Source organism: Colossoma macropomum, unplaced genomic scaffold, assembly GCF_904425465.1.
Source record: "Colossoma macropomum unplaced genomic scaffold, Colossoma_macropomum, whole genome shotgun sequence".
In the NCBI taxonomy this organism is placed as follows: domain Eukaryota; kingdom Metazoa; phylum Chordata; class Actinopteri; order Characiformes; family Serrasalmidae; genus Colossoma; species Colossoma macropomum.
Genome location: NW_023494790.1, coordinates 27,962,874 through 27,977,515, shown reverse-complemented (window position 1 = coordinate 27,977,515; position 14,642 = coordinate 27,962,874). Strand labels below are relative to the sequence as shown.

The following is a 14,642-nucleotide window of genomic DNA, read 5'->3' as shown; positions in this document are numbered from 1 at the left end:
TTGTGTTTTTGGTCAAATATGAGTACAGAATTCTAAAAAAATAAAAAAATTAATTGTAAACAAAAATAAAGATTCAAGTACTTAAAGTGTGACCAGTCGATTCTGTCGTTTCGTGGCCTTTTTCCTCATCACACCAAACTGAGTTGTTGGACATGAATGGGTTAATGTTCCTCTGCTCTCGGATTGAGCTCATCAGCTCGTTAATAAGGTCACGAACTGGACTTTGTGTTTTAGAGCAGGGAAAACACTCTTAATGTAGAAAGGAGGGAAATTGAACAGCTGGCAAAGGCTTGTTGAGTGGCAAATGATACTGTAAACAAATTGATTTGGTCAGTGTGGTCATTGCACCACCACACTGACCACGTGAACCCCTTAATAAGCCAAACCTTTCTTACACACTTCTGTAACTTAGAATAACTCAACCAGTTTGCATTGCAGTGCATGGAGCTAATGAATGTGTTAGGAGGTAATAAGTCTGATATTTTAGGAGGTAATCAACAAATATTATTCAACATGCATTCATAGCAATAAAATTAAATGCCATCAAGGTGAAGAACAAAAAGCTACTCACACCGCCAAATGACTAACCTAATTCAGTGAGCCGGTTACTAGCAGTTGCATCACAACTTAGTGAAGTTCACAATTCATCACCACATTGTGTTGCTGCTTGGTCCAACATGTTTTAAAGAATTTTGCTTTTTTTCAGTTTCCTTGCCCCGAAAGTGGACAACACATTGACGCAATAAATGAATATTCATGAAATTATGCTCTAATTTCAGGCGTTAAAAATAGTACATTTTGCTTAAAGCCAGATTACATTTGAACTAAATTAACATGTTGATACACATGAGAAAAAGGCAATGATGTTCATGTTGGTACAATTCTGAGAAAAACTAGTGAAATTTCCCTTTAATATTGACTTTATATATTTTTATATATATATATATATATATATATATGAGTGTGTAGAGCTAAACCGCTGTAGGTGGAATAGGACAGCACATGTAAACGAAGCAAGTGATTCAAAATGCTGTTTTTGTAGTTTCTATATATGGACTGTATAGACTGGGGAGTGAATGGTATTCAAACTTTAACAATATTTACATACATCAGTCTTTGATTACAAAAGATGATACGGTCACTAAAAATCAGTAACTGTAGATTTCCGACGGAGTTGTCTTACCTGAAGACATGAAGACGATTCATATTTAGGAGTCTTATGTCACCTGATTGCTTTCACGTTTTTTCTTTTATAAAAAAAGCCTGCACCATAAACACGATTCCAGCATTTTATGAAATTTAATTATTATAATTACAACTATCAACACAGATGTTATGGCTCCAACAGCTGAATAATGAATGCATACAATTTGGTGATGAACATAAATAAGGGTTCATTTGAGATGCATAAACTAAAACTTATTTTCAAAGCCTAAAACCAGACACGCTAATAGAAATGCAGCACTCTGAATAGTAAAAAATAAAAAGTAATTAAAAACACAGGTACAACAATGTCTAAAACGACTTCACAGGAATTAAAATTCTGTTTAAATACTTGTAAAAGACTAAAGTGTTATTTCATAACGTGAATGAATCAAACAACAGTAGTTAATTGTATACTGAACAGTGCACCATTCACAGAAACAACACAGTGGAATAAAATTATATAGGCAAGAGAACGCTAAAAACGCTAAAATATGCTACACAAACAAAAACAGTTCCAGTGTTTTGGAATGCAGGTGCTGGGCGAGGTTTTTGATGCGACAGAGGCGGACGCTTTGCGAATCTCCAGCGCCGTACACTCTGTATATGTGATAATTCTCCCTCTCCCTTAGCGCTAAGTCCAGCTCGTTGGCTGACAGGTGGATAAAGTGCTTCTCCCGCTTGATCGTCGTCTTGACTTCCACGTAAACCTCTCGCATGCCATCCTGGCCATTTGCGAAGGTCAGCTTGAAGTCGCATGGTTGTCCACTCTCGCCAATTTGGTTGTACCAGGTGATCTCTCTGGGTCCGCTGCCACTTTCTCTCCAGTGTGTGAGGAACGAGTAGACCAGCTGCTCTCCCCATTTGCCGATATCAGCCGTGTCATCATAGTCCTCTGACAGCTGCAGGGACTGAGGCAAGCTGCAGTCCAGCACCAGGTCTTCTAGGACTGCTTCAGTGGTCACTGGTTTGGTCCACACTGCGCTGTCTATAGACATGGGTGGACGCTGAAGACTACCTCTCTGGAACTGGCTTGCCACTATCTCTGGAGCCTGGACTGAATTATGAGCTCTGAAAATAAACAAAACAAAAACAATGTATTTGGAAGAATTACAAAGGCTTCACGTGGAGAACAAAGTGCTAGTAAAGAAACACAGAACAACGCAACATACTGCTGTGAAGGCTCTGATGTGCGCTGTTCTGCTGCTGTAGCTATCACACTGTTCTTGGTGGTCTTGTCCTCTCTGGGGTCAGGTTTCTCAACAGGAGTCCCCACAGCATGCGGTTCATGAGGAACTTTCACACACTGGACTACTTGCACAGTGGCTTCTGGTCTTTGTTCTGTGGGACCTGGATGATGTTAAAGAGAAAACTGTATTGAGTAAAACCAGTACATTAGAAATGATACAAGTTTTCAACATGATTTTTCATTCTGAGATACAATTCAATTTTCCCCATTTCATTTGATAAAACTGTCCTGATTCTACTAAGTTCTAATATTCTACATAGACGCATTACAGACGACTTTCAAATCACTTTTTATCATGATATAGGTTGTTGGAAGTGAGCTTTACACATAGAAAAATTATCAATGCTATGAGTAATACCAGCTATATTAGAGACATAAACGTGTTTACGTCAGCTGTTATTCTTTTCAGAAACCCGTTATATTCAGAATTGTCACGAATGGATATACAGCAGTTTGGAATGAAAGTCTTCATATAAACAAATCATCCGAACCTCCTCACAAAAAACTTTATACAGTGCATATTCTCAATTTCCCAAAATTGAAATATCAATGTCAACATGTCACAACAGAACAATTAAAATATGTGAAAAATGTATTCTGAGTCTGACACCAAGCATGCACTGCAATTTTCAGTTTTTTTAAAGATTCACATCTGAATTATCAGCAATATCAGTTGCTCAGCATCATTTGAAATCACCACTTAATTCTGCCATTGACAGACATTAGTCATCATCTCCTGTTATATGCACTAACCTGCTGAGTGTGGGGCGCAATGTGACCTGGGTTCATGAACATGTGAAGTGCCTGGTGGTGCTCCATGTGGCTGGAGTTCTCCTTTAGGCTCCTGAGTGCTCACACTGGAGGAGCTCCTGTCAGCCTTCAGAGCTGGAGATGCAGTAGGTGCTGAAGAAGTTGGAGGTGCTGGAGGAGGCCACATTTTCATCACCGCGTCCACTGCCTGGCTTCCTGCACCTACATGTACAGAATCATAAAGGTGAGACACTTGAAAGCCAATGTGCCAGTGTACTGAATCTGAGCACCTTCCAGTACCAAGTACCCTTTTAACTGCTGGCTTATTATACAGTAATTAAACTTAAGACTTATTATTCAGTAACTACTATAAAACTAATATAAGTTATGAAGTTATAAGACTGAGGAACCCGCATAGGAGCCAACATACGGACCATCAGGTTTTAAGGTGTTAAAACCACAGGAACCTTCACTATAAGCTCAGTATTTAAAGCAGAGTTACACTCTTTTCTCTTATTATACACAGAGGAAAAGTAATGCACTGAATTTACTTGATTCAAATGCATAAAATCATTTACACATGAGTACAGTACATGACACTAACACAATCTTTCAATTTACTTAATTTTGGCAATAACTGATAGCTTTTATTTTATTCATGTAGAAATGATGAACACATATGAATCAAGTAAATTCAGTGCATCACTTTTTCAGTGCACAAGTAGACTACTACAGTCTGTGCTAGTACCTGTGCTACTGCCTCCTGCTTTGCTGAGCGAGGCTTTAGGAGGCCAGCAGTGCAGCTTGTCATCTTCATCCTCCTCAGTTTTTTTCTCTGCTTCCTGCGTGTTCGCAGCTCCAGACGTGCGGACAGTGGATGGCACTGCCAAAAGAGAGGACAAGAACACTCAGGGCCGGATGTACTGAGCCCTTTGCTGCAGTTTCAGGTGTAAGTAGGCTGCATTTTGCTCATGAGTTATGCATGAAACTGCTGCATGAGCTAATGCATGCAGTTTATAGGCTGTGTGCATGGTAAAAAACAAAATGTGCTTCTTCCGAGGGAGGGCCACGCAAAACATGGGAGAATCGTGCAAAAAGTGAATTGTCTGTGAAAATTACATTGCAGCTGATTACATATTTCGCTGAATGTAACATATTGAACCTTATTCATCAAAGCTACATAAAAAAGAGCACAGATTTGATCACCTTTAATTATGTATGAACTACTCTACATCAGATTCACGAAACTTTCACACAACATGGAAACAAGCAGAGATTTGAGCACATCATCAGATGAATCAGCTTACCAGTATATCATTTACATGAAGCACGCCCTAATTCATGCAGATGTTTCGGTAGGGAGCCAATAAAGCAACAGCATTCAGCGGCTTGCGAGACAATGGCTGTGCTTGTAGGTGGAATCTGAGGCCAGGCAGGGAGTGTACTGCTCCCCCAATGACCAAACTTTACAGCATTAAAATTACGACTGAAAGGAATAGTATGTCATTTTTTTAAGATGGCAGAATGATGTGATTATGTACTGTAATTATTTTCCAAAAATAACACACTGTGTTAAACGCTGTGTTATTGCATTGTATGAGATGATTGAGCACAAGTGTTTTGTATTTTCAATTTTTTGGGTGGTGTCAGTGGTATGTAACAGTAGTAAAAAAAGTACATTCAGTGATTGGTTTAAAGCTCACTTGCATATTGCACATGTCTACAATATCAGCACTATCAACACAACAATTAATGGACAATATACTGCGAAGCTCTAGCTGCTGTGCGGTTGTTGCACAGCTGAATTGTGTGCGTGTATAAAGACTTAGGGAGGGATGTTCCCCTTTGCTGTATTGCAGCCGTGGCAACAGCTGCTCTTTCATGTCAGCGAGCACAGCGATGAACAAATCCCAATTAGCATATGTAGCCTGCGTGTCCGTGTGCATGCATGAACAGAAGATGAAAATGAGGGAAAATAACAGAGCTCTGGAAAGAAGAGGAGAATTCTGGGATTAAAGCACTGCTGCCTGATGGCATTGCAAATGTGCCACATATGAGACTTCAAAACCATGTGAAACATCAAGAGAACAAACAACCCCATCCTATTACCCTCAGTCAGACCCCACCCCGAGCTTACCCGTGGGTTCTGGTTTGATCTCCACTGGTGCTGGAACTTGCCATGTCTCTTCTTCTTCAGGAAGCTCCAGAATACCTTTCCTGTCCAGGAATCTTCTCAGAGCGGCTTCATCCTAAATCAGACACCAAAACAAACAGATTAATCCCTTAAAACCTATTACATACTAAAGCTTATTATTCAGTAACTACAGGGACTTCAGTGCAAACTGGCTGAGCTATTCTTAGGTTATATAAGTATGTAAAAAACTGTGGGCCTGCCGGTGGGCCCTGGCCATTTAAGGGGATAAATTTAGTTATATCAATTTAGTCGTCTTTTAAAAAGGGTCCGTTTACAATACGAATGGCTCAGACTGTCTCATTGTTTTCTTTTGTTCTGCATTTTGAATACATGTTGAGATTTGACTGAGAAGGGAAAAATCGAAAAACACAGCATGAACTGAAATGTCTGCTGTGAACAGATTGCTGAATTTGAGGAGGATACAAAAGGCTGTCATGCTATGGTTTACACCCAGTCATGTAGCTTATCTCCTCCAGACATTTCCTTCTATGGTCGCCTGATGTGCTAATTAGAACGTCTTAAACTGCGTTCAATCAGCACATCAGTTCCAGTTGCCAGGCGGCTGTGACAAATCCCCCAGAGACATGACCCACAAATGCAGAGTGTCTCTCATCTGTGGAGGAATGACTCACCTGTGTGCCGAGGAACCAGACGCCCTTCTCTGCATGCTGCATATTAACGCATGGCTTCAGGACCAGGAGTTAAGAGACTCACCATTATGGGTCCCCATTACTACTTTTAATAGTTGCCATGACCTTGCTGCATCATCATTAGTGACTCATCTCATTTAGTTGCGCTCAGATGTTAGCTTGAGGCCAGGCTCAGTTTATGCAATTATCAATAGCCAATGCTAATTAAGGTTGACAGTCTACAAGTAATTGTGGATTAAGTATAGCATAACCCAATAATTGGCTCTAATTGTTCCCTCTTCCTTGCTAACCAAGCTTAATGATTTAGAAACTGGGTTCTTTCAAAATAACATCCAGGTTCTCAGAGAACATCTTTTCTGAGGAGGTCTACCAAATGTGTAGGTTATTTACCATGTGCACAGTTTCCTCGCTGCCCAACTTTATTAGGAATACTTGTACAGTTGTTCAGTCATTCAATTATCAAATCAGCCAATCGTGTTATCAGCACAATGCATAAAATCATGCAGACACAGGTCAAGGGCATCAGTTAACAATCAAATCAGACATAAAAAATAAAATAAAACTGAAAAATAAAATTGAAGAAAGTGAAAACTGCTGATCTGCAAATTTTTGCTAAGTGCACTCAAGTTAGCCACCATAATATTCAACATTATGACGCTAACAGTAATGGTAACACGACAATGTGATATTTTTGGACATAATCTGTCATGACAACTCATGACAGCATTAGACATCTATCTTGACATGTTTTTGGCATGGTTATGTCAAGGTTATGTAATAGGGTTCAAAGGAAGTGTCACCCAAAAAAGAACCAGTGAATGGCGGTTCTATGGGCAGAAATGCCTTGTTAATGAGAGAGGTCAGAGGAGAATGGCTAGACTTGTTTGAGTTGACAAGCTAACATGAAGGTTACTCCAGACCAGAAACTGAACAGTCAAATATAGGAAAACTTTGCCTGGTCTAAGGAATCTTGATTTCTACTGCAACATGCAGATGCTAGGGTCAGAATTTGGAGTGCCACAGCCTATATCAGTCAAATTTCCATATTTTAATGGCTACTTCCACAATAATGTGCCTTGTGACAAAGACATCTCAAACTGGTCCCATTAACATGATAATGAGTCCAGTGATTTCAATGGCCTCCCCAGTCACCAGGTCTGAATGAGGTAGAGCACCTTGGAGATGAGAGTTGCAATGATGTGCAGCTAAGAAACTGCAGCAATTATATGATGGAACATGGACCAGAATCTCTAAGGAATGTTTTCAGCACCCTGCTGAATTCATGCCACCATGCATTCAGACTGTTCTGAGAACAAGGGGGGGGTTTATCTAATATTAAATTAGTGTTTCTAACTGGCTGGTGAGTGTATATTGCAAATGAATATATAGTACTAACCTAAACTGATTTTGCAGTCTTTTTGCCTACAAAAGTCATTTTAGGTAAGAATGCCACTTTTATCATGGCCCTTATTAAGTGTGCTTACATGAATACAAGTAACAAGGCCCTCAAGAAAGTAGTCCAGCTCCTTCACAAAGTTCTTCTCAGATGTGAACAGTTTCACCAGCTCTCTGCAATCAGAACAATACAGTTACACCATATGTCACTAAGCAGATTTTCCATTGTCAAAACAAAAAGATCACAGTATGCGACAGCACCTAATCAGAGAGCAGAAGCTGTACCTGCAGATGTCCAATTTGGCTAGCTGGTGGTCCTTCTGTATGTATAACTCCTTCCTGTCTTTCAGCAGACATATGATGTCCTCGCTCTCTACAATAGGCCTCTCGTCTGGCTGCTCCAGACTGTAATAAATGTAGAGTTTTCCAACCTACAAAAAACACGATCCTCTCCTCAGTCTCTATTCAGTCCTCCAGTTAAAAGATATGATGCAATAGTGAGCAATGACTCAGCAGACTCTGGAACTAAGCCAACAATGGCAAAAGTCTTAGCAGTGATGGAGCAGCAGAACGAAGCACACTTACCTGGCCAAAGCTCAGCGACTTGATCTCCTGGGCAATGCCATTCTCTTTCAAATCTTCGTATATTTCTCCCAGCTCTTCATGGTGGTAGATGAACCTTTGAATGTATGGGATAAGGTCATGCACCAGGGCCTGCATGGTTGGGCACGGCCTGTAGTTTTCTGTCTGTGCTTCAGTGGTGACGCACTGGGTGAGTCTCTTAACCCCACAGATCTCCAGGAACAGCTCTCGGTCTCTCTCACTGAACGCCGGCTTTTCCTCGCTAACATGCCGCTTGCCTAAGAGAGATACAACCCATACTAGCTTAGACTCTTCAGTGTCTCTTTAAACGTCCAAAAACAAGGCAAGGAAAACATACAATATAACAATAACTGGATTGTAAGGTCCTTGGGTCCAGTGAAAATCAAAGGGGCAATTGAAATGCCTCATCTGACATTTTTTAAAAATATCACTGGTGTAATTACATTTTTCTTGCCAAATTTCAAAATAGATTAGGTGGAAATTTATACAATATCAGCAAGCACAATGATGGGACTCATGCGGTTAAAAATGACTTTATACACCAGGGCTCAGACATAATAAGCTACCGGAAACCAGCACACTGTGGAGGAAGCAAGCTTTCAGCCACAACAAGCCAGCTGCTTGTAGTTTGTACTTTTACCCAAAGACCTATGTGATTCTCTGAAATCCAGTTTTGTTACACTGAAAATGCATCCATTTTCTCAAAGACCTACTGCAAATGCAAAGTTAAATACTCTTGAAGCACTCTTGTACTTTTTTGTTAAAAGGATATATTGCTGTTGTCAGAAGAAAACCTAGTATCTCCAAAATGGAAACTTTACAGAAGAAGGAAGAAACCTACTTTACTTTTAATGTAAGTCAATAGAACCAGACTTTTTTCCAAGTCATTTTGAAATATTTCTTTTAGTCCATTCATCATGAAATTAATATGCAATGTAAAGGGCAACAGGCATTTTCAAATTATGTCAAAAACTGAAAAACATCAAAAATGGAGATACGAGGTTTTCTTCCGACAGCAGCAATATTTTTTTTATTGTGCTGTTAGAAAATAGAATATTTAATGAACAGATTTTTACTCAAATCAGTGCACATCACAGTATTTGTCCCAGTGATCTGCTTTAAATTACCTTTTTGGCCACTTGATTTATGTTTGTTTGTCTGATTGGTTGCTGCTTTCTTCATAGCGGAGGGCAGGTTGAGTAAGCAAACTTCACTGTGAGACTTGAAGATCTTTTCCAGGATCTGACTGTCTGCTATCATGGGTTTGCGGGCCAATGTGACCCAGCCCTGAGTTTTGGTAGGAAACACCCTCTTACGAGACACCATCTCTGAAAGAAATGACACCAAGCAAAAAATGAGCTCCAGCCAGAAAACTGTTTTAAAGGAATACTTCAGCATTTTTCAACAAATCTCTGTTTGATCTGTATCTTATGGTCGATTACCACAGAAAATCATTTTAGCACGTTTCTCTATTCTCACAATAGATTCTATGCAGACTTACTTTAACTGATGATGAGTTTTTATGGCTGATTACAATTTCTTTACAGCCAGATTAGACAATTTTTGGGAGAATATTTTTAAAATATTTTTTAAGCAACAGACAATTCACTTTAGTATTGACTTGAAACTCACAACTGCAGGCTAAATAAACTGACATGAAGCAGCAAACGCACAAACATATGTCTGCAGTATGGATGTGAAATAAACAGCCCGAAATCATTCTAAACACACTCAATGAAAGAAAATGATTTTGTTTTACAACCAGCTCCTGAGAGCTAAGAGGCTGACAGGTTCCTCAAATAGTGTTCAGTGTTGTAGCCTTTTTGTTGCAGTATTTTCTGAAGGATTCACTGTAAAACTGCAACATACATTACATGTATAACTTGCAAGCTTCAAATGTCAAAAATGGCATAGTTAGTACTAAACCCAGTGTGTGAAAACCTAGTAGATGTGCTAGCAGACAAAAGAAGGCCACTTACAAAGTAATACATTACAAATTAAACTGCTATTTAATAAATTATGACTAAAATACAAAGATCATGAACTTACTGGAATATCCTATGCTTTATGTTAATACAGCCTGTGCTAAATGACTATAAGCAAAAAAAGCCCTAGGGCTGCTATAGAAGAGCAGTGCTGTGTATTTATTTAAAAATTCAGATATTTGAATAGCAAAGATGGTTAAAATGCCACCACTTATTTCTCTCCCACACAACTCAAACTTCATTTAAATAACTACAGTAGCAACAGAAATATATAATTACATAATATATAATTATTAATTATATAAATATTAATATATTTAATTATTATTATTTTCTTATATATATAAATATAAAAAAGTGAGCCAGCTATGGGCAGGGCATTTAATGTTGTTAAAATTGCAACACAGATCAGCTGAAATAATAATAAGCAATAAACCAATTTATTCCACGCAATTCTGATCATGCACCCCAGCTTATACACACCTATATCTGAATTGCTACAATGGCTGAGGCACCTGCAAATTGGCCTCTAGAAGTGTGTTCTAAGTAAAGTTATTTTTTGTTCTTTTCAAAGTACAGGAAAGTTACTATCCATGATAACTGACTGTTACAGATGCAGCAGACAGATATTAAGTTGAAAAATGCTGGAATATTCCTTTAAATTTGACTACACAAAACACTATTACAAAGAGTAAAAATCAGCAAGGGGCCTGTTTACACCTTGCATTAACAGAAATTTTAACTGATTGGTTCATGTTCGGATTTCACTTGACCTCATAAAAAGCCAGGACACATTGTGAGTGGATTACGACTGGATCACTCCAACCACATTTGGAGGTGGTCAGGGATGGATCTTGACCTCATTTAACTCAAGTGTAAATGGAATGCCTCTGCTGAGTGCTGACTAGTAGGTGAAAGAATAAACAACGAAGCAATACTCATATTGAAGTTAGCCCCAAACCAAGAGCTTTCAAGCACTCCAGGCTGATGAAGGTGTCCAGGCCACTCACATAGTAACAGGGGGAAAAGTGAACACAAGTAAAACAGAAATGACGTATGTGTAGTTGTGTTTTTTATGCAGAAAAAGTGCACTCAGATCTTATCTTGTCACACTGGGGACGCATTTTAGTGAACAGCGTAAATGGAATCTGGCCCACATTTTTTTTTCCAGATACGATCCAGATACAAAACACAAAACACATATTAATGCAATGTATTAACAGGCTCAAGGAGTCAATGAACAGCATTATCATATACTCACCTTTCAAAGACCTGCAGTAGTAATGGTCTAATTCAAAGTCTTCATCTTGCTCTCCGTGCATATTTCTTTTACATTTTTCAGCTTTTGTTGAGAGAGGCAAAACAAAATATCAACAGGATTCCATTCAGGAGATTCATATCCATCAACAAGCAGCATTTTAATGAAATTACTGCATATAAAACTCACCTAGTCTTGCAAAAATGACGGAGATGTCCTGAAGAACCTCTCCTGTAGGAAGTAGGGCTGACTCACACATAACCTCTAGGAGGTCCACATACTGCTTCATAGACGGACTGCGGTCCACATTCAAAGACTATAGAAACAAGACCAAAAACTCTTCTCTCAAGACAAAGACCCTCAAAACAAATCAGTCCCTGTCATCTGAAATGCCAACATATGTAATAACAATTTTTTCATTTAGGTTTCATTTCTAATGCACCTTTTTCATAGCCAATGTTGCTTCAACTGGAATTGTTTCAAAGTAGGAGACTCACCAGGAACATTTCTTTCATGTGCTGCAATTGGCTATAAAACGGGGCCAGTACTTTCGGCTCCTGGACTCCGCTCTCAGGCCGGCGGATCAGTTCCTTATATCTGACAAACATGCCTGTGGGATCGCTCCAGCACACATCCTTCAGATGGTAAAACCGTCCAGAACAACAGTCCTCCTTCCTGAAGACATGTAAAAAAAAGAGAGCTATTAAAACACACCACGGCTATCTTTCACTTTGTTGATCCTTACACTACAGGCCAAACGTTTGGAAGCAGTACTAATTTTATAAGAATAAACATTATTTCTTTAAGAGATAATGGATAATATAATGTTTACTGACACAGAACAAAGGACTAAAAACAGTATATGCAGCAATAACGTGATTCTTGACTTGTACTGGTGATTATAATTCACTATTGTCTTATTACAGCTCTAATCATATCCATCTGATTCTCACTTTCAGAAAACTTGATGAACTGAATCAAGTGTGTTTAAATAGGCATTTTGTAAATAATTTGCAAGTGGGCAATGTAAGGGACCATTAAGGAGCTCTGCTACTAATGTAAATGTAAGTAATGAGCACCAACCATCTGTGAATAATTCAGCTGAAAATGGCACAAGTGAGAATGTCAAAACTTACCCTATAGGTCAGGTTAATTGTAACAGACTAGAGGTTACTTACTTTTTTAGATAATGCAAAGACAATTCATTTAATAGAATTCTACATTGTTTTTTACATATCTACATCGAACTATATATGATTAGTTAAAGAAAAGCTTTGCTAAACACGGTTACACATTATTTACCAAGAAAATACAACAAAAGTACATCAGCACAATTCTTTGTTATACTAGCTGTCAATAAACATGTGTTGTGCTGGTTGTTTATTTTCAAGATTTTAAAAGCCACTTCTTGCTTCCATATTTTTGGTGTGAGGTTTGGGCTGAGTACAGTATTGACCTCTTCTTAAACCATAAAAGCAGTCATAAACTACCAACAGAGTCAGCAGGCAGAGCTTACTGTGCCCTTAGAGAACTTTAAAAAAATGTTTTATTGAAAAAAGATTAGAAAGCGAGTGCAGGTCTGACCTGTCGTACTCTATGAAGACGGCGGGCGAGTGCTGGAAGAGGTCTTTGAGCTGTGCGGAGGAGCACTCAGCCTGCAGGTAGCAGTACACAGCGTGGATGTGCTGGATGCTGGTGCTGAAGTCCGCCCCCTCAGCTTCACCTGTCTCATTCCCTTCAACCACCTTTGTACACCAGCGCTTCAGATAGCCCACCATTTCATCTACCCCTACACTGTGTCTCATCCCTACACACACACACACACACACACAGAGTCTGTATCAATGTCTGGTTGATTTTTGGCTTATCTGGTTGATGTCTGAAGTGAAAAGAAGTAAACACAACCTCTACAGCATGTTAATGCACAGTAACTTAATATTTAATTAATTTGGAAAAAAAATAGAAAAAAATAAACTAGTAATTATGTCGTGCAAAATTTTGGACACGCTTTCTGTTGTAAAATCTCAGAAATTGCTTGACTCGTTAGGCCTTAATTGACTCATTAAAACTTAAGCAGGTCAATAACTCGTTAGGAATGGTCAGCCGATGACAGTTCCAGAACACAATACATTCTCTGACTCTTCAAACTTTGTGATAACACTGAACAACTATGGGCTCCTTTAAGCAACTGGCTAAGGATCTGAAAATGTCTACAATGCAGGAGAGGGCCATAAAAAGACATCAAACTCTTCCAGCTCGCAATTTCCACTGTCCAAAATGTCATTAACAAATGGTGGTTATGGGGAACTCTGAAAGTCAAGGTCCTAATTTTGCACACAACTGTATGTTAATGTTCAATGAACAATTTAATTTATCACACTAGTTCAAAGCAACATAACTCTCAAACATCATTGCATGAACAAAGCAATGGTTTTTAATAACTCAAAACAGTATAAGGGTAGTTTACAGCAGCTTCAAACATGGCTCAGTCAGTAAACTGGAACTGTCCAAGTAAAGCTGATGCCTATATAAGCATTTACTTCCAGGAAAAAACATATATATCTAAAAATGCTTATCATACACTTCTGTTCAAAAGTTTGCAATCACTGTTTAAATGTTTGGAATCAATGTTTTCACAAATATAAAACCAATTTGTTTTTTTTAACCAACTGAATTTAAGTCCTGTAAAAAATATATTAGTAGAAAGCTATACTGTAAAAAGATTTGTGTATTTAACATCAAAAGTTAGTATTTGGACTGCCATTCAATTCTGAGCTATCTGATCTTCAATTAATAAGTTGACAGGGCACATATTGCAGATCCGTTAACTTACTATTTAAAATTCAATTACCTCAACATTTAAAGGCAGCACAATTTTTTTTAGTTAAAATGACAATATTTTTAACAGCGTATGTTAAATGTGTCCAGATGCATGGAGCTGCAGAGGATTCTGAAATGACTGAGAAAGACAGGTAACATCAATAATGCAGTTATAACTTTAACAACCTTAATTCCTCACATTTGAAAAGTAATCAAATCTTGAGAGGAAAAAATAAATAAATAATAAATGATAAAACTGGAAAATGAAAATGATTGTAAATAAATAGTCAGTATAGAATTTACAGTGCTTAACTTAAAAAATCCTTTAAATACTGGATAAAATATAAAAAAATACCCACTGGTCTCTAGTTCAAACATTTTACATCAACATTATATAAGTTTATTCAAAATAAATTATTAATATAACAAGAGATTCCAAACTTTTAAATGGTGTACGTGAGAAGCTCTTTAACACTTTTAAAAAAGTTGCAAAGGTGGCTAAACTATAAATATGACTATAAAAATATAATTTAGA

General features: G+C 38.1%; 1 protein-coding gene across 2 annotated transcripts in view; it reads right to left on the bottom strand.

Annotated features, from left to right (window-relative positions):
* Positions 1-1,270: 1,270 nt before the first annotated feature.
* wu:fj29h11 (protein NO VEIN) overlaps positions 1,271-14,642 on the bottom strand; it is a 75,294-nt gene continuing 61,922 nt past the window's right edge. For both annotated transcript variants that reach the window (XM_036572910.1, XM_036572911.1), the window contains exons 34-46: positions 12,872-13,094; positions 11,785-11,962; positions 11,477-11,603; positions 11,291-11,371; positions 9,172-9,372; positions 8,027-8,301; positions 7,727-7,872; positions 7,531-7,615; positions 5,340-5,451; positions 3,951-4,085; positions 3,206-3,424; positions 2,376-2,553; positions 1,271-2,274 (exon numbers count right to left, since the gene is read on the bottom strand). In XM_036572910.1, the coding sequence (XP_036428803.1) occupies positions 1,701-2,274; positions 2,376-2,553; positions 3,206-3,424; positions 3,951-4,085; positions 5,340-5,451; positions 7,531-7,615; positions 7,727-7,872; positions 8,027-8,301; positions 9,172-9,372; positions 11,291-11,371; positions 11,477-11,603; positions 11,785-11,962; positions 12,872-13,094 (2,534 nt within the window). In that variant the 3' untranslated portion in view covers positions 1,271-1,700. The remainder of the gene's footprint in view (positions 2,275-2,375; positions 2,554-3,205; positions 3,425-3,950; positions 4,086-5,339; positions 5,452-7,530; positions 7,616-7,726; positions 7,873-8,026; positions 8,302-9,171; positions 9,373-11,290; positions 11,372-11,476; positions 11,604-11,784; positions 11,963-12,871; positions 13,095-14,642) is intronic.